The sequence below is a fragment of the Diprion similis genome, chromosome 6 (assembly GCF_021155765.1).
Source record: "Diprion similis isolate iyDipSimi1 chromosome 6, iyDipSimi1.1, whole genome shotgun sequence".
Lineage (NCBI taxonomy): Eukaryota > Metazoa > Arthropoda > Insecta > Hymenoptera > Diprionidae > Diprion > Diprion similis.
Genome location: NC_060110.1, coordinates 8,315,057 through 8,335,376, shown reverse-complemented (window position 1 = coordinate 8,335,376; position 20,320 = coordinate 8,315,057). Strand labels below are relative to the sequence as shown.

The 20,320-nt window shown below is 34.1% G+C and overlaps 2 protein-coding genes across 5 annotated transcripts; one reads left to right on the top strand and one right to left on the bottom strand.

The window, feature by feature from the left end:
• Positions 1 to 388: 388 nt before the first annotated feature.
• On the top strand, positions 389 to 3,988 carry LOC124407781 (protein NipSnap). The gene is made up of 5 exons (XM_046884298.1): positions 389 to 555; positions 680 to 862; positions 1,322 to 1,490; positions 2,577 to 2,844; positions 3,627 to 3,988. Exons 1-5 carry the CDS (start codon positions 476 to 478, stop codon positions 3,773 to 3,775), a joined length of 849 nt encoding a protein of 282 aa, XP_046740254.1. The 5' UTR covers positions 389 to 475; the 3' UTR covers positions 3,776 to 3,988.
• Positions 3,989 to 4,733: 745 nt separating this feature from the next.
• Positions 4,734 to 19,562, bottom strand: LOC124407779 (serine/threonine-protein kinase Tao). Of its 4 annotated transcripts, none has more exons than XM_046884294.1 (12): positions 19,175 to 19,562; positions 15,289 to 15,733; positions 14,298 to 14,646; positions 13,942 to 14,117; positions 13,302 to 13,464; positions 12,156 to 12,502; positions 11,663 to 11,938; positions 11,254 to 11,481; positions 10,840 to 11,079; positions 10,324 to 10,581; positions 9,859 to 10,115; positions 4,734 to 8,712 (listed from the first exon to the last, which is right to left on the bottom strand). In XM_046884294.1, exons 2-12 carry the CDS (start codon positions 15,592 to 15,594, stop codon positions 8,592 to 8,594), a joined length of 2,721 nt encoding a protein of 906 aa, XP_046740250.1. In that variant the 5' UTR covers positions 15,595 to 15,733; positions 19,175 to 19,562; the 3' UTR covers positions 4,734 to 8,591. The 4 variants fall into 4 exon arrangements, with proteins under 4 accessions (XP_046740250.1, XP_046740251.1, XP_046740253.1 ...); XM_046884295.1 differs by having other exon boundaries at positions 19,264 to 19,562; XM_046884297.1 differs by having other exon boundaries at positions 11,663 to 11,908; positions 19,175 to 19,560.
• Between the last annotated feature and the right edge of the window lie 758 nt (positions 19,563 to 20,320).

Sequence of the window (20,320 nt, the reverse complement as noted above, 5' to 3'; positions counted from 1 at the left end):
GACGGAAGTGTACGCCACGTTAGTGGGAGAAAAATTTGAGAAAAATATTGCTAAAGGTGTATGAAATTCGTTGATGAACAAAATCTTCGGACAAGTTGCGACCGGTGGCCGACGACTGTAGCTACAGTCGTGGCGGCGATTATGTATGACGAATACGAAATATACAAGCGTATAGATAATAGGGAACGGCTCCCGCGTCTTGCGTAAAAAATTCACATCGTTTGAATCAGCACAGATAATATGTAAAAGTAACTAGGGCTAGGGAGATATGTACGAAGTTAGGATTTCACACTGATATGGATATGATGGGGATATAATGTAGCGAGATGCGTCGCCACGTGACACAGAGATACACACATGCATGCATGGAAGCGAGTGCGTATGCGCTGCGAAGTTGAACGGCTTCGGCGCTTGCGAGAACTAAAATTCGATTTGATAAAATAGTCAACACCGTCAACTCATAAGGCTGGCAAGAATGGCCGCTGTTCTAGGAAAGTTCAGAGCTTTACAGTCGGTGCTTGGCAAAGCGAATTTGCCAGCATTTACCTCGGCAAGGTATTTAGAACCATCGGGAAATAATTAAATCAAGTTAATTGCTGTGTTCGTTACGCATTTTTTTGGAGATGTAAAAAAAATATCGAACGAATCGTACACGTACCTATAATCTATATGTTCACAGATTCGTGGCAAGGTCGTCTGAACGTCAGGATACCAACGAGGGATGGCTAAGCAAACTTACGGTCAGAAAAATCGAGCCGACCAAAGAATCCCACTCGCGGATGCTATCGGATAAGGAAATAATATTTGGGCTAAGCACGCATAATATACGTCCAAATTCTATGGACAAATATCTTGTCAATTAGTAAGTTTCACCCGCCAATAGTAGTCACGTGACCTCTCTGCATTTTTTTTAGAATCCACGATTGCCGAAAAGCTCCGAAGTTTACACATTTAGACAATTGAACGAACTGATGTTAGCCCATAAGTTAGACGCGTTACAATTCGGTTTTAAATTATTATAACGATAGAAAACAGAAAACGGGTGTAGAACTTGTTGATTCTATTGTTGAAAGTATCGTTTTCAGCGTTCTTGTTATCATCCATTTTTATACCTTGTTATGCAATTCGAAGATGAAGAAATAGATAAGCGACTATGTTTCAGACTCCAAAGTAAAAACAACTCATCCATTGCACAATGTAACAGATCGTTGAGTCAATCAGCAGGAAAAACGTATTTTGCGCGATGGACAAATTATGCTGTTGCTATATTATAAAATAGATTGAAAGTAGGGGTAAAAAACTTACATTCATTTAATTTCAGCCAAGAATATGTAAATCTTATTCATTCCAAGAAGTCAGATCTACAATGCGATCTGATTGGTTCTTGGGTTGTTGAAGTCGGGGATATGGACCAGGCTTTGCATCTTTGGAGATATACAGGAGGCTACGAACGAGTTGATAGAACTTTGTCAACATTATCACAGAATGAGGTGAAATTATTGCTTCAATTCAATTGCCAATTCATTATGCTTTACGACATTTTCAAGTCATAAATAATTTGTGAGTGAACAGCATTTTGCAGAAAAACAAATTTCTTGTAACCTAATTTTGAATTGCACAAATCCCAACATCTTTTAATTTTGGTACTACATCAGTAATATCCGGCTCATTGCATTGGTTTGAATATAAGTGGACGTTTTGTGTTGGCCCATTTCCCTTGAAATCTGTAATTGACTCATACACGAGGTTGACTTATATTCAATATTTTCTAGAAACTTTGCATAATCGACTGAAGAAACTTTGTTATCGAACTACTGTCGTTAAATTTAACCGATAAAATGATAAACTTTGAAACATTCAAACTTCAATTCTGTCTAAATAGCATCAGCCTGAAGTATAAACAAATTGCATTGCATACAATATACAAGTTCAATTCATCCCAAATACTTTAATAAAATCCTGAGTATGAGAAACTGAACTCCATTATTGTATTTAAAAAAAGTTTAAAGTGTTTGGTTGCTAGTTTAAGCTTTGTGATCAGACATTCATTCGACAAGTGAAAAAATCTGAATACGTGCAGATTATCCAGAAAATAGTCGATATTATTTTTAAGCTGACAGTTAACTTTTAATGTTAAATAATCATGGCGTTCACATGAGTTCATTCATTCTTATTATTCTTTGGTAGTATTGTATATTACTTATGAAATATGGCAATGAACACAGAATTCTGAGAATATCTGCAATATGATGAAAGTTTTGGATGAAATACTAGAATGAAAATTGAAATCTGGCGTACGAAGAACAAAAATGCATATATTTAAAATGCATTCTTATCAGCAGGTTCAATTTTACGTTATATGTTTCTGTGTAGTACAAATTTTTTTATCCGTGTAATACAGCCATCTACTGTGATTTTTACAGCAAAAGGTATTACATGTGATTTTCCTTAGTATGCCGGTTTTACTTGACCCTTAAAATCTTCAATTTATTGATTTATTTCACAAGTAACATTCACCACTCTGGATTCGAAATAAATAAATTAAAAAAATTATGAATGGAACCTTTTTGTTTCAGGCTTATCACAAGCTCATACAAGAGCAGGGTAGTTACCTGAGGTCCCGACATCTGCAGTACCTCTTGGCATTCAGTTTTTGGCCACAGTTGGTGATGAGGGAGGGTCCCAACATATACGAAATCCGTAGCTATAGCTTAAAACCTGGTACCATGATAGAATGGGGTAACAATTGGGCACGGGCAATTAACTACAGACGTAACAATGACGAAGCATTTGCTGGATTCTTCTCACAGATTGGGCGGTTATACAATGTCCACCACATTTGGGGTGAGATTTTCTTAATTTTCTTAAACCTTAAGATAGCAGGTTACACAGTGGGTCCCCCATTTTCCTGAAAGTACCAATTTTTTTCATCCCTTATTAGCATTCTCAAACTGGAGATTTCCCCTAAATGTATCCTAAAGCAATCAATTTCGACCTAAAACCCCCTAATTTTGCCAATTATTTTTTTTTTCATAAACTAAAATGAACTGAAAAAGTTAATTTGTTTGCTAGAAAACAATGTTGATAAAATATTAAATAAATTATTGTTTGTGGAAATATAAACATTGTTCTCTGGCATCAAATTGATTTTTTCCATTTTTTCCAGTCCATTTCAGTTGATGAAAAAAAAAGTAATTAAAAAACATCGAAAATTTCACCCCCCCCCTCCCCGCTCCCCAGCTCGTGCTGATATTATCAAAAAATTTTTATATTTGTAAGGGATTTTTTTTCTGCAACATGAAAATATCTTGGACAATACACGTCGGTCAATGTAAGGTGCTCGGATAATGCAGAGCCTCGGTTGATCGAAGGTCGAATAGCGAGATTTTATTGTACCATGAAAGAATATTGGAACCCTAATACCCCTATTTTCACAAAGCTTTTCCTCATTTCCCTTAAAATTACTCGGCTTGAGCATTGTGAAACCTGATATAGCTATTTGTTAAGATTAGTTGGATTGAAAAATTATTTTTCAATTTTTCATCCACATGTAACATAATTAATACTTATTCCATATAACTAGTTGTAAAAAGATCAAAATTCACGTAAATAAATATGATTTTCAGCTTACAAAGACCTTCAAACAAGAAAAGAAACCCGTGAAAGTGCTTGGAGGTCGCCGGGGTGGGATAACTGTGTAGCATACACAGTGCCACTTATCAGAGAAATGCATTCTCGTATTCTGAGACCTGTATCATTTTCGCCTACAAAGTAATTACTTTGTAAGTGTCATAAAGTGAAATTATTTGCATTTGTACAATACTTATTATCCATTTACCTACCTACCTATGTATGTATCTATCTGTGTATATCATAAATTATAATGTCTATCTACTGTAATATTGTTGAAAAATTGTAATATTGTACACCTCGGATAAATAATGTAGAAATCGAAGAATACAGTGGCTACGACTCAACTAGTGAAAAATGGTTGCTCATTACTTAAGTATGATTAAGTATATTTTAACAGGATACCCCTAGCATCTATTCTCAATTCATTAGACTGTGAATAAACATGCAATGAGCCTTAAAAAAACAAAACTTGTATGCATAGAGAATACGAAATATCCCCAAAAAACACGTTGTCCAACATTCTTTACCCTTTGTTCGAGTAGATATTTCTTGTCCAGGGTGGCCACTCATTTTTGCAGAATGATTTCCATGAGATTTCTAGGTTTTTCAGGACCAAATTAAGCTTATTTTTCGCTTTTAAATTAATTTCTAGACCAGAAGAAGGACAACCGATGATTCATTGATTCCATACAACTGAAAAATGTCTTGACATCTTTCATTTACTGTAAAGATTGCTAGTTCCGTAAATTGTTGTACTGGCAACTTCTATTGTTGTATGAAATATTTACCTTACCTAGCGTCACACAAGCATAGATTGAATATTACATCACAATCACCAAGACCGCACGTAATAGAATGTTAAATACATCTTATCCGTTTGTTGAAACAAATATACAATCGTTGATGACTACTGACGAACGAAACTGGCAACTGGGAGCAGGATTCTTCATGTGCTTCATAATGATTTACCCTTCGTTGTCCCTGCAATAACAGATTTATAGTTTGAAATTCTAATGTACTTGAAGCAGCTGAGTTTGTCTGAACTGGAAGTTCATCTCTATGTTTATACGAATATTCAATCACGTTCAAGATCGAAGGTTACATATGATTTGATATTTTCAATTTTTATTATCTAATCAGCATAGTGGTTTTGAGTGGCTAAAGTGCGTATAACAAATGTTGGTCTAATTGTTTTAATGTAGCACACGCTCACTCTCCCCCATCCATCAGTTTAGTTAAAAAATGTATTTATACTCTACCTAAACTTAAAAATAAAAATAATTAATTATCATAATAATTATTATAATTATTAAGACCGACGATACATCGGATTACTGACAATGCGTGCGTTGCTTATTCTTTTTTTCTTGATTGGTTACTTGCTATAAAGGTATTGGTTTTCTTTAGTTTAATTATATATTTATATAATAATAGAGAATATTTATCTATACTCGTATGTACCTATTTCTGTTTATAATCAAGTATATGTTTATTTTACTTTTTTTACGTGAGCATGTATGACCATACGATAAGCTCACAAATTAGATTCACACAGGGCCCATGATACACAAATAGGGAACACGTTGCAATTGCTAAGTATACCAATTGAGGTTTCTATTGTCACTAACTACGTAAGTTTTTATGTTTGTGAATCAACAGAAATACACTAAATTTATCTACATCATAGAGATACAGGTGTTTATACCTTGAACGTGATATTTATGAAGTTGAAGTCACAGGTATTCTATTCACTTCACATTGTATGATTAGTGGAATATATATGAATAAATAAATTTGGTAGGTAAACTGGCTTCTGAGGAAGCAAGCATGAGTCATGATGATTGTTATAAATAAATAATTGAACATTTTTCTAATTCGATGTGTACTGAAGCTCGTGCTAAATACATTTTTCATCTTTTTTCATATGTTATTTTTTGTGCTCAAATAAAACCTTCAGCGTGGTTGCTCAGTGTGACTTGAAACTTTGAGATTCCTGTATTTATCAAAATCCACTGTTATGCATTCATTTTGAACTTCAAGATGAAAACAAAAATTTGTAACAAACAATCTACTGATCAGTAATGTTGACAGGTCAATTAAGATTGTTTGAGATCAATGGAATGAAAGACCATCAACATTTTTATCACCAACACATCACTCTTTAGGCATAAAAGATTATGGTAGGACATAATGTTAATTTATAGAAATTTCCAACAGCATTGTACCAAATCTGAACACCATTATTCTGGTATTCGTTTGTAGAATTGTTGCTGATACAATAAAAAGAATAAAATGTAGTTGTAAGATGTTGAAACAATAAGCAGAGTATTTTATCACGTTACTTTAGTTGCATGATATTAGATATGTTCTTAAAATTAAATTAAGAGCGCCTGTTTTGGTCTAGCAAGTGGAATGAATATGCTGATAACGGAACAGGCTGGTGAAAATTCAATAAACCTTGAGTTTACATCAGTGCAATACTAACGTCATCCCTTTTTGTGGTATCGTAGTAACGGTTTCACGATAAAATACTACAACCAAAAAATTGGTTTTCAACTTGGGCCCTCAGGCTTAGTTTTCTATAACTTTCTAGACCTCGGTTTACATAACAAATACCGCTACGTGAAACGAAATTACAATTTGCCTAGTTAAAGCCTGATACTGCGATGAAGCGTAACTTTGGAGAGTATCCGTAAACATCACTGTCTACAAAATTCTATTCAACTTACCTAAAGTTCCATTTCGTAACAATAAACATAGCAAACAAATATTTACAAATGCTGACAACATCGAAAGTTGATATTCCAAAGTGGTATTTTTTTACTAAGTTCAAATAATAGTTACGATTGAAATGGAATTAACTTTCTCAAGTATAACCGCAGTACAAGATTAACAATTTGTGCTAAATGTAAGACCCGATTTCTTAAGTTGCAGATCAAATGATTTCATCCGTCAATATTGAAAAGTAACAGAAAAGATGAGTGTACAATACCAAAAAGGAATAATCGATTTCATATTATAACATTTCTTTTCTCTTTTCAATTTTCATCAATTGCATTCAAATAAACACCATAGAAATCGACCCTTTAATAGCACGAGTCGATCTTAGCATCTGTGTAACATGTTGAGACGTTTGCAAAATAGTCCATTAGCTGACAATAAATTCTAAACTCTCCTACCTTTTTCACTGCATACTGATTTACATCAATTTCCTTTATTATTACTTTTCACTTTAATAATGTATTACGTTCAGCGTGTTTTTGTATATGTACATATCGCTCCACTCTAATGGTAGTAGCTTCAGTTGATTGTGACAATTTTGACAAGCATCATTCACTGAACATATATCCGAGCCAATTGCGACCTCCATGTTCTCTTTGCAAAGACTTATATCACAATAATTGAACACATAATTGAATAATTCATTAATAAATATTGTATACATACTTCACACCTCCTCAATTGCATCTTTGCAAACGACCCATTTATCTAGTTAGTGTAGTGACAATCTTTCATCATTAAACCCAGCCAACTTTCGCATTGTAAAGTCTTTATTTTCAGTTGCTAATACTCGATAACTCACATGACTTTAACAATTAGCATATTGTCAGAGTAATTAAATAAGTACTCACTCAAATGAAAAATAAGAATAATCTTAATACACGTGAATTATAAACTGATAGGATCATATTGCACAAACATTTTGTTCCCCCTCTTTATATTTACTTTTTAATAGTTAGCTTGAATTCATTCAATAGTTTGTCAATTTCGATATTTGAAACTAATACAACAGGTCTATTTTCTCTAACTGTCTTTATTACCTCATCGAATTTCACAGATTTTTTCTCCAGACAAGCAATCTCACGACTACGGTAGCTGTGAACATCCACTACCAGTCTCAAATAACGTTTTAACTGACTTCAGTTTCTTTGAAGTTCCAAAGCAAATAAAACTAACAAACAAGCAAATGAACGAAGTCAATTAGAAATGGTAACAATTTTATCACTATTTTTGCAAAGTGTAGTGATTACGTAATCAAATATACTGAATATGCGTATATTACTTTTTGCAATCAGTAAAATTTTTTTTTCTTAATCTCGCTTTAAAACTGTCACAATCATCTGACGTTGTATTATTTATTTAATTAATGAATTAGATAAAAGATATATAACAAATACAGGTAGTAGAGATACTAAGAAATGAAGGAAAGGAACGGGAAGGAAAGGAAAGTCACAGTATGGTTCAAGAGTATAAAATTGGAAAGTGTACTGGATATCAAAGCAAACATGAGACGTTTACTATCGATTATATCATGCATCGTGACGATTACTATGAATCATATAACATTCTGTGATTCTGATTTTACGCAAATTTTTTCGGATGAATATGGTCCAGATAGCAAATAAAAACAAAAATATGTGTACATGTATGTAATATGTCTGCTAATCAGGTCTTACTTTTACACCATGTAGTTTCAATGTTTACACGGTGTGGTATTGGAAGACTTAAAAAAAATACAAAAAATATATGTTACAAAAGAAAACTGTAGTTACAGAAAGGCTATAAAAATATCAAGTTCAGTACGTTTTGTTTTAATACCTTTACAGTAGTTTTGCACAACCACAACCTAGACTCATTTAAAATATCAACTATCTTAGCAAATCGTACTAGGAAGTTAGTTGTTTGAATGAACAAAGGTTTAAAACGTGTGATAACTTAGTTCATTTGTACATATAAAAGGGCTTTGTATTGTTTATGTTTGAATTTCATCTCGGCTAATAGTTCAGATAATAGATTATCTCATGTTTAACTTAATATCCAGCAGTAATCTCCTGTTCTCTTAGGTATGGGTGCAGGCACAACGAATTGACAACCATTGTTTATAAGTTAGCAAATATTTAGGAGGTCAATTCAAGAGCACAAACTGCAGTCAGACGTACGTTATATAATAGTTAAAATTAGAGGCTATTCGGGGGGAAGGATGTGGAGCTATTACTGTGAGCGAGACTTAGCATCGAGCCGCTAAGGCTCTCGTCATCGGGATAAGACTCTTTTGATGCCTCTGCTATCGCCAGTGCACTGAAACAACACAGACGGTTTACAAACAATAATCAAGAGGGCAGATCAAGAGATTTCTGATGTAATTAAAGACTGGTAAAATCTATATCGAATTTTTAACGATCCACACGTTTTCTACGTTTTAAAATTATCTCATACACTCTGCCATGACTACAATTACAAGCTTTGTTTCGAGAACATGGAATGGCGATTCGTCATATTTTAACCTTATACTCTTCTCAACTACTAACTAAATGGATTCCAAAAATTTTATTGCAGTTATGTGAGGATGCAATTATTTGAAGAGTTTTTTTCTTCATTAATTGCAATTTATTCTGGTAATATTTGATATTTTTAAAACACTTATTTTCCCTTTATACAAGATCTAGACTTATTTTCTACCTTCGGCAATTGATCATGACTTGAGGTATTGATCATTTAAAACATTAATAGACAAAATCTATGTGAGAAAAGGAAGAGATTTGATTGTTGATTCTGGTAAACGTATTATCCCAGAAAGTGGACAGGCCGCAGACAGTAATTTCCAGTTCACTGTTACTGTAGTTTTGAATGAAAGGTACAACATTTCTCTATTGTATATCCACACAAAATGCTGTTAATGCTACTATTAAAAAAATTCCGGGAAAAATTGTCGTTTTATCCAGCTACAATAAAATTTTGAGATGCATGAGGAATGACGATAAGCCCTTAATTATTAATGTGACAAATTAGCTGAGTTCTCGTTCTTCCCTTAATAATATTTATACCAGACAGAGAACTTTGTAAGGTGAGAATTATATAAATAACGTGTTTAGATAGATCAATATTACTTGCTTAACGTTGTAAGCAACTCAAAATAGTGAATGAAAGATTTAAAAAAACGTTCAAGAAAATAGGTGTTTGTTACATAAATGTCATAAAAAAAATTCTGTGACTTCCAAAATTTTAACTCAATAGTTTCTATTACTAGAAGCGGACAGTTTAAGAAATAAACCATGATTATACCAATTTGGATGAGCGTGAAAAAAAATCAAAGATTTAAGAGTTTGAGTTACTTATCATGCAAGTAAACATCTGTAACAATATTTCGGAATTGTGAAAACTACTAGTAAAATTACACAAAGTCAGTGAAATATGTGACAATTCCTTAGTGACTAAAATACATACCTGAAACCAATTCTTGCACTCTCTTCATCAAATTGTTGCAACTCACGTTCCTGTCTTTCATGGAGCAAACGGATTCGTTCACTGCGTTCCTGTAAGAACTGCTGCGTTTCCAGCTCCATTTTTTGTTCAAGAAGTGCTCGCCGTACTGAAACGCGATCTTCTAATTCAAGTCGTTCTCGATTTCTCTGAGCCTCAGCTTGCATTTTATTCTTTGACTGATATGCCATCAGAATTTCTAGCTCATAATTTAATCTCTCCTGTAACAGACGAAAATTATCATTATGCATTGTAAATTTAAGATAGTGAGTAGTAAATAAAACAAATTTTCTTCCAAGCAACATGTGGTAGTAATGAGAGCGTGATGAAGTTAATAGGAATTCTTTACTAACAATCACATACATTTACTAAATAGATCAACAATTAATTATTGGACAGTCTGCAATTTTATGCACATTATAAACAGACCTTGAGCTGATGACATTCAACTTCTTGTGATTCATCCAATCGAATACTTTGTTTTTGTAACATTTCAGCGATGCTCTGTTCATACTGATCACCCAACAGAGCAAGTTTTCGTCTCTGCTCTTCTTTCAGTTTTTTAATCACCGCTTTCTGCTCATCTTTGGCAGTGGTCTGTAATATCTGTGTTTTGAGCGCTTTATACTGACGCGTCTGAATTTTACATGTCTCTCGAAATTGTTTGCGTATTTGCATTTCCTTTTGCTGCAATTTCAAAGTGGGATTAGTTGTTAATTGTTGTTTGAAAATTCAATTTAACCTACCAACAATTCCTTGATGCTGTAAATAAATTATTTACATAGCTAGTGGCTTTTGTTATTTACGCATTCATAGAGAAGTTACCTTTTCCTGTTTTATCCTCATTGTATAAAATACAAATATAAAATAGATTCAATAAAACATTACGTAGGAGATCATTAAAAATGGATGACTAATCAATAGAACAAAAAATCAAATTCATACCTTCAGACTTTTGGGTTGTTGTTTAAGTTCGAGTGCATGCTTCTTGCGTAAATCACGTTCAGCTCTCTGCATATAATCCTGTTGATTGGACAATTCTGTGGTATGCTGCCGTTGCACCTGTTCCTCCCGAAGTGCGTGTACTGCTCTTTGTTGTCTGTATTCAAGTTCCTGGGTTTTTTCATGGTGACGCAGTAGCATTGCGTGAGCTTGCTCAAGCTGATGCTGCCTTCTATTCAACTCCTGTGGGATAAATAGTTATAGCTTCTTCAACTACAGAAAATCTACCGAGCAATACACTTTCTGTACGTTTATTGAGATCAAGCCAAGATTCATCTATGAGGGTTCCAAATGATATTTAAAGAAATTAATTGTGGTCTGATTATGAGCAAATGTCATTAGAAAAAACGTACAAACCTCTCTCAAGAGTTCCTGTTCGAGACTATGGAAAATGAGTAATTTTTTTCTACGAAATTTACGAATCTCGAGATCAAGGTATTCGCGTTGTCCTCTAGCAAGTCTTTGCTCATCTTGAGCTTCCATCTGCCGTAAACTATCTTTATGACTTTGAAGTGTAGCATCCCGCTGTCGCTTTGGCGTCACTTCATCTTGCGATAGCTCCCTCTTCCACCGTTCCTTATACGCCTATAAAAAGAAAATTACAGAAAGTTTCAGAATAAGGAACTTAACGCAGAGGCCTGCATCTTCATAAGCAAGAATGATCAGAGTAATGACAATAAAAACTCAAAGTTAAAATGCAAACTACCACAAGATCTGCTCAAACATTAATAATGTGTGAATTTACTGAAGCTCCATAAACGTTTACCTTGTAATCACGTTTTTGTTGAGCCTCCAACGCTTTGCGGTCAGCCTCTTGCCGGCTGGATATTTCTTTCTGCAATTTCTTTTCCGCATTTTGATTTTGCTTTAGTTTTCGCTCCAACTCCTGAAGATGTCTGAGTTGTAATTTCTCTAACTCTTTGCTAAATTGTTGAAGTAACGTTTCGTATTCTTTATCCAAAAATTGCTTGTGGGACTCAACCTCCATTTTACAACGTTCCTCTAATTTTACCTGAAAACAATGGCAAATGAACATGGTAAACTGTCCATTTGTAAGAGAAAAGTACCCATTCAATATCGAGAAACAAAGATGTTGTTAGTAGTAAGAAATAAATGTTAGTAGAATATAGAGAGAGTAGAAGACATTCCAAAGAGAGGCAGCCAAGAAATAATAGATAGAATATTACACATTAGAAAGAATTATGTAGAATTTCATGAGCCATCAAAAACACTAAATTTTAGGTATATAAATTACTCACCAGAGCACCTTGATGTTCCCGCCTCATTCGTTTGTAGCCGCTCATTTGCTCATGCATTTCTTCCTGCATATGTTCCTTTTGTTGTTTGGTGACTATTGACGTAGTTCTAATAGTGGCAAAGTTATTAGCACCATGTTCGATTAAATTGGCAGTAACACCAGCTGAAATCTTGTGACGATTCCTCACAGAACCAGTCGAGTATTCATTTGAATCAGCAATTGGCAGCGGTAAGCTATTGGTGGAGGAACTTTGAGAACTTGCCGAAACACCCATTGAATGAATCGAGTGCTCCGATGTTATGGAATTGCTTTTACTACTGTCACCACCGGTCTGCTCGTCAGGTGTGTCTGTAACATCATTAAAAATTTTTGTGTATGATCTAACCGCCTGCAAGGTAATCGGGTTATAATTGGTTATTCGTATAGAAATTTTATTAACCGATAAGGCAAGTGAACGAGTTTTGAAAAAATACATTTTACAGTATGAATTTGTTTGAACAGTGCTTTCGCAAAGAAAATATGATCTCCAATTACATTCATATTATATATTGTTAATAATTAGAATATTTTATTGATTTACAAAAATTCGATTTTCACTGAAAAGTTTTCAAAACTAAAACTAATTTTTGCAAAGCAAAAATAAATCATAATGCTGTATTGGAATGGCGGTGACTAGAAACAGGGTTCGAGATTTCCATTATATGAAGGTTGAAAACGTTATTATCAACTGGAAGAATGATTCACATTCTGATTTGATAACTAAAATAACTATCAAGTACACCAATGCACACTTATTGTCAAAATGTGACATATAACGAATCTAAAAATTATGAAATTGCTCATTTCAGATGGTCAAATTTGTTAACAACTTAGTTAAAAGCCAACATCAAATTCGTGGCATTGAAATTTTTAGGAAAAACAACAAAACAGTGATGATAAGAATAGTACATTTCGATGGTTGTAAGGAACGTTTTTTTCACCAAAATATCCATAGTGAATACAGTGAGCAAAATTATCGAGTATTTAATTGAGATATTAAAAAATATTTTTAAAAAATTGATTATGTACAGCATATCATATGATTCTGTACTCAATTGGTAAATATATATTTTACGTGAAAAATTACGAATAGAAAAATTAATCGTACCATCAGCATCTCCAACCGTACTTTCGGTTTCACAAGCATCAATCATTAGTATTTTCTTCATTTTCCGATAGTTGAGATTATCCAGTTCCCTCACGGCAGCTTTTGTTCTCTGAATCAGATCGATCAAGACGTGCGGAGAACGTGTTCTAGTCACAAATTGATGCTATGGATTGAAAAATGTGAAATTAATAAGCTTTCCGCATTTTCTGCATTATTGTTACAGGCAGTTTTGAAATTAGTCATGGAATTTAATATAACAGGTCATAAATGAGTTGACATAAAATAAAATTTAAGCGAGAACCAGTCGGCTGTTAATAACCCTTACTATAGATAGCAAGCCATAAAATTCATATACTGAATTCCTACTGATATCCTTAAAGTTTTTAATAAAGTCCCTAACAATAGGGTTTGCAAATTTTTTAATGTGAATTTGAACGTTCTATTATAAATTGTGCTGAAGTAATTTTGGTCGCACTCATTATATTTTACCACCAACAAAAGACCATTAATAAGCACTGTTACTGGTAAAATGAGTATTAACAAAAGTTAAGTGGAAAAAAGAGCCATGAATAGTCTTGAAACAAAACGAAACCAGTCATTAATCTTGAATAACTTAAAAAATACCCCTTGCTAAACTTACCGACAGCAATTTGCCCGAAGTACGTCTCTCAATTGGATTTTTAGTTAAACATACTTCTACAAAGTTTCGGAATAGATCTGTCCAATCTGGTGAATTGAGAGTCGGAGTATCATTTTGAGCAATATGATACAAAGCACTCATGGCATTCATGTTAAAGTAAGGTGGTTTTCTTTCAGCTGAAACAGATATGTCCAGTGACAAAGGATTAAATTCATTAATTATATTCATAGTCAGTGCCCTTTCAAATTATATCAGCAATTTTGATATCAGCGGAGATTCATGAATCGAAACCTAAACAACCCGAAAAGTATGATGGATAGAGAAATTGATAGGAGAGGAAAAATTCTAGAATTTACCTAATTCAATACACGTGATTCCTAATGACCAGACATCCACTTTCCCATCATACTGTCCTTCATCCATGGCTAAAATAACTTCGGGAGCCATCCAGTACGGTGTGCCTACAAAGCTGTTAGCTGGGCACTTGATGCTGGCAGATCCAAAGTCCGCCAGCTTTACCGTACCATTCTCAGTCAGTAGAATATTTCCTGCTTTCACATCTCTATGGATTCTCCCTAAGGAATGAAGATAGTGTAAGCCTCGAAGAACACCTTCGCAGATTGCAGATATCTCGTCTTCTTTCAGAGGCCGTTTGTGGACTTCTATTATATCAGATGCTGAGCCGAGACAATATTCCATCACAAGCTGGTAAATCAATATCATTATTTCAATTTATTACCTACTTTATCAATTGTTGGGCATAGCAAAAAAATATTTTTTTGGTACACCACATCTCTAAAATGCGAATCACATCTCTAACAATAACATAACATTAATAATTAAACTCATTTAATGCTCAAATCAGGGTTAAAAATCTTAATGATTTGATTGGTGCATATCTTTTCATCACATGCAGTCTAATCAAGTTTGCACTCCACATCCTGCTTGCATTAAAAAACACTCTTAATCAAAAGCAAGTGTTCACAATACAAAACTTGTGAGTTAGTATTGACTTGAAATGAACTATACACAGTAACGTCAAAGTCTGGTATACTTTTGGGAAAAATAAACTAATTCACGAAAAGCATTAAAAAAATTTGCATGATTTATAAATTTTTAAAGTATGTCTTTATACCTGTATGGTAGACATAATATGTCAAGAATCTTGTGACTAATTTTTTAAACTCTTTTCAGGTAATGCAAGACTTCTGATCGACTGAATGAAAATTGATGTACAATATACAATCTAGGTATACTTAAAATGATTTATCGTTACTTGATGCAATGGATGCGATAAACAATGGAGCATCCGGAAATTGTGCACAAATATATGGTTTAGATATTTACCCATGCAGTGTGATCTCTGAGGTAGCATCCTTTGTATTCAATAGTATTGGGGTGATTGAGTTGTCGAAGAAATCGAATTTCTTTGAGAATATCTTGCCATTTCTCGACAGTCTGCTTGCCGAGATAAGACATTTTTTTGATGGCAACAATTTCCCTCGTGACGAGACATCGCGCGTAATAAACTGCTCCAAAGCTACCGTGCCCAATTTCACGTAGATCCTCAAATATTTTCTCCGGATCATTTTTCTCAAATAACACAGCTATTTCAGGGTCCTTCAGGCTACCGGGCCTGGGAAAAGCGGGCATAGTAGCAGACGTCCTGTATGGGTGGCCGAGGCCTCCTCCACAGTTCACACCTGCTTATCACCGTATCCTTTCTTTTTCCTCGAGCCCCTCCAGTCTCAATAAAATCTCTGTCAGTCTCGTTTCCACACCATCATTTTACCTATGACAATTTTGAAAAATATTGATTAAAATTTTGAAACAACTTCTTCACAAAATCAATGTTTTTAAAGAATATATCAAAAGTAGCGTTCATGTTTTACAACTACAATTCAGTAATCTTACGAATTATTTGCTTTAGATTCCACTAACTTCAGTGGTCAGTAATTCTTTTAAAGTTCCAGTCTTTCTAGACGATAACTTTCTTTCTCTTTTTATTTTCAAGAAATTTCTTTGCTTCATAAGGGTACACCCAAGCAGCAGAATTATAGAATTGCTTCAAAGTAACACAAATATTTTGACATGCTTTACATAAAGTTTCTTCTTAAATACTCCCATGCTATACAGCACCTATTAGATTTGATTATCAGTTTTAAATGATGCGTAGTTTTTCTTATTACAAGGAGGAATAAAATTATGACGCATATTAGTGTGAACTGAAAGACATTTTGTTTCTGTTGTGTACTAATGTCTATATATCATACCAACATAAACATAAAAAAAAAAAATAATCCAGTCACTATCTCAATGAGCAACAACTTTACAGTCTAATTAAAGATTTCTATAAATCTGATCTTTGACTAAGAACAATTTCAATAAAAACAAACAATCAGAACACAGTTGTGAGCTTTGTTATACAGTCCAACAAGAGTGAGAAGGAAAATTGCGAGTTGGTAAAAAGAAGGAATTCTGTTAGTTTTCCTCAATGTGGTGAATGTGGGTAAAAATTCTTGCGTTAAAGATTATCTCGCATATGGCATACTTTTTTAAATTATGTCCTTAGTAATAAGTAGAGGATAAATGATGGGTAGGCTTCATCAATCCGTTAGGCTTCACTTCACAAAAGTATTACTAAATAAAAAGAATCACTTATCTGCGATGTAACTTTAGAAGAAAAATAGTAATGAAAAAATTACAAATTTAAATAATCGACACTTATTCAAGACTAGGATATGAAACTAATTATGAAACCCCAAGTGCTCAGGAGTACAAAAATTGTGTTCATGCGCCTTTAGTAGAGTTCAAAATCTGTATTTGAACAAGATATGATGATAAGAATATATATCAACATAGCTCAGAATTAACAATTTATTAGGAAAAACAATATTACAAGCATACTATGAAGTGCGAGATTATGAATATGAATGAATTCGTATCTTTGAAGCACATTTATCACAGTTTAGAGACATTAGACTAGGCTGAGTACAGAATAATCAATTTCTTATCAACGGGTGAGTGGAGTGATTTATGTATTCTGTTGAAACACTTTTTATAAATCATAGCAAATGAATCATAATAAATAATTTGCACAGCTACATCATTTTCAGTACGGTGGGATGTATCTAGTAAACAGTATGGTTTAGTGTCCCAAGAAATTACGAAATGATTGTTTAAATGGTACAAAATTAAAAACCTGGTAATTCGAATTTTGAGACCTGTTCTTTGATTTTGGTTTTTCCACAACTTAACAGAAATCACGGTTTGAACTATTTTCTATAATGCCAAAAGTATATCTGATCGTTATCATTTTCACACATTGCCCATCCTTTACAAATTATCTGACACATTTTTCATTTAGCTCCTCAATCGATTAAAGAAATCTTTGACCTAGAATAATGATTGGTTATAAGTCTTACTCTCATTCTTTGTTGGAAAAAAAAATTAATGTGTGATTGTTGGAAAATTTATTAAACAGAAAATTGGCCCGATCGAGACATGAACTGACTATGATTCGTTTTATTGGCAGGATCTTGAACAATTTATTATAGGATCGTCAATATTTTGACTAGCTTCAATGAAGAAGGCCTGTTAAATTTTTATTTGAACTTCAATACAAAAATTTATTGCTTTGTTTAGGTGCGAACTATCGACAAACATACACAGCTCTAATCATTGAGGTGAGAGGTTAAAGGATGTTGTCAACATTCAATACCTGAATGATGCAATGAATTTAGACGAGGGAATTTCTTTACTAGTTTGAATCGAATCATAATGACACTGACACTAGCAGGTATTATGTCTGGAAGGCTTTCAGGACGTGAGCAAACGATAAAATCTCAAGGAATATCTTCGAAAAAGTTCCCCGAATGATACTGCCAAGCTTCATCGTTTGGTCATCCCTTGGAACCTTCCGACCTATATTACACCTAGTTTCAGCTTTGTATAATGTTATTGCAGAGGAATTGAATGAGAATGACTAATACTGCTAAAACGAATCCTAACAGGTTAGATCACCAAAATCCAAATCAAAGTTGGTTTAGTTGTCCTTTGACATACGAAAATTGAGAATATCAGTATGTTTTCAAGATAAGAAAACTACACATTAATTGTATCGTAATTTCTCCAAAGTTGTGAATTACCGATGCCACCTGTATGTCAGATTTTTTTTTTTTACATCAACACATTTTGGCCAATCTCGACGAAACTGGATAAAAATCCGTTTATAGTAACTTCTATTTTTCTTTGAGTGATCAAATTCTAAAATGAATCTTCACATGGAGTATAAATTCTGATAAAAAGTATTTAAATATTTTCTTATTGTGTCAAGAAGTTCGTCATTAGACTGCTTTCGTTTGGGTCCATAATTTATAATTATAGAATTAATTTTGAAGTAATGTGTAGAGGAAAAAAAAATTTGTGTTTATAGAAGTTCACTGGTAACTGAGACCGAATGAAACGGAGAAATAATTGATTATTACAGTGCTGGTAGAGATTAGGCTTCGCAGGCAGGTTTCACGACGGGGTTTCCTCTAATTTGTGTCACAGGCGGCACGGGAAAATTGATACTATTAAGGAGCAAGTGTTTACCGAATATCTATTCGGGAGACGAAGAGGCGGACGAAACGTTCTTCAAAGTAGTTGATTGCTGTTAATAGGGAATATTCCGACTTAAAGGTATAGTCTAATGTTATTATGCATTGCCCACGTCATTTGCGTGAATGTGACACATATCCTGGACTGTTGAGGCAAGGCTTGGTCAGCAGCACACACGATCATTAGGAGACGATATTTAATGTCGAACAAACACCGTGAAAAACGGCGAAGACCTACTCGGAAGATTGTCAGGCGGAGACTATAACAATTGGAAAGTGTTTTCGGTAATAGTGGCGAGAGGCTCGAGGGTGGCAAGAGGGTCGAAAAGGGGTTTGATAAAAGAAATTCCGGAGATTGAAATGCGGGTGTAAGGAGGGTTGGGTCTCGGGAAGTGAGTGAGTGAGTGAGTGAGGTCGACGACAATTTGTCTTGACTGGAGAAGGTGGACCCCTTCGTGCAGGCCGAATTCTTTTTAGATTTTGATAACCCGAACTCGGTGTAAAAATCGAACACACATACTCGCCTAGGCATACGCACATCCATACACCCAGAAACCGGAGGTGGGGGGAAAGAAAATTCGTGTAGCAGATAGCCGCGACAGTATACAATACACTCTCGCAAAAGTATTCACCTTCAAAATGGCGAGTGCACAAGCATGCGCGCAATACAAAATAGTTTAGACGACGTCCCTCCTGTTCGACGATCCCGAACGCATATTACCTTTGTCGGCAGCTTCGCGAGGCATTCGATTATTTTACTTTATATTTCAGTTTCGGTTAACGCCGGAAATCACACGCCCCGAACCTATCACATATACACACACGATACAGTTTTAACTCTCCGATAGTACCAACAATACGCGAATACCGCACTTGACTAGATCCACGATAAATTTGCTAAGTTTTTGACGCCTTTTCACGAGCACCGTGCCCCCGTCTATTGATACGGAGTGGCGCTACCTAGTGAACGTCTACAATACTTCCTAGGGCGGCGCCCCGACCGCCGTTTTTCTCGCTAATCGATAACTCAGATTCACTCTTTACCGGCCGACGCTCATGGTGAATGATCGCACAAGTATATTCAAATAGATTAAAAACCATTTGAAGCTTTCATCCAAGAAAAACTTTTTTTCTACGTATGATGCTCGTAATATGGAACTTTCTCTGACTTGAGTTACATTCACTTTTCGAACTAGATATTTTTTGTAATGTTACTTCAGAGATAATGACAAAGGTACAGAAATTATGCGGTTTTTGAGAAAGTAATCAAACAAACTCCATGTTTTAGAATTCTTGTCAGGGTGACTTGACCCTAAAAAATTTGATCTCTAGCATAATTTTCTAAAGATAGTACCTCAACTGATGTAGCTATTCTTTTCACTCTGAATAATGTCGAGAATTAAAAATGTTAAGGAATTCAAAACTAAATAAAGAACAGCTTCGTTTGTCTCTACTTATATTGCATAGTGTTGAAACAAATCAACTTTGACATTTTGCGCGTGTAAGTTAAAGTTGCTGATTTTTGCTACAAAGTTTTTCAAATTGTTAAAAATCGCATGTCGGAAAACAGCGGTTATTAGGAATAACAAACTATCGTGTTGACGTAAAGTAATTGCTGATGAAGGTTGGAGAGTTATAAAAACAATTGGCAAAACCATCTAAACTGAAACTTATACTTGTATACGTATTAATGTATGTACTATAATGTTAAATAATAGTTATAGCAATAATATTAACAATAAAAATGAGTTTAAATATTTAGTGAATAGAAAGACATG

What these genes read in the sequence shown, in the direction of transcription:
- LOC124407781 (XM_046884298.1), top strand. Translation starts at nt 476, where the DNA reads ATGGCCGCTGTTCTAGGAAAGTTCAGAGCTTTACAGTCGGTGCTTGGC. An exon ending in GACAAATATCTTGTCAATTA is followed by an intron (nt 863 to 1,321) that starts GTAAGTTTCACC and finishes ATTTAATTTCAG; the next exon opens with CCAAGAATATGTAAATCTTA. An exon ending in CAATGTCCACCACATTTGGG is followed by an intron (nt 2,845 to 3,626) that starts GTGAGATTTTCT and finishes TATGATTTTCAG; the next exon opens with CTTACAAAGACCTTCAAACA.
- LOC124407779 (XM_046884294.1), bottom strand. Translation starts at nt 15,594, where the DNA reads ATGCCCGCTTTTCCCAGGCCCGGTAGCCTGAAGGACCCTGAAATAGCT. An exon ending in TCAGAGATCACACTGCATGG is followed by an intron (nt 14,647 to 15,288) that starts GTAAATATCTAA and finishes TTGATTTACCAG; the next exon opens with CTTGTGATGGAATATTGTCT. An exon ending in AATCACGTGTATTGAATTAG is followed by an intron (nt 14,118 to 14,297) that starts GTAAATTCTAGA and finishes TATCTGTTTCAG; the next exon opens with CTGAAAGAAAACCACCTTAC.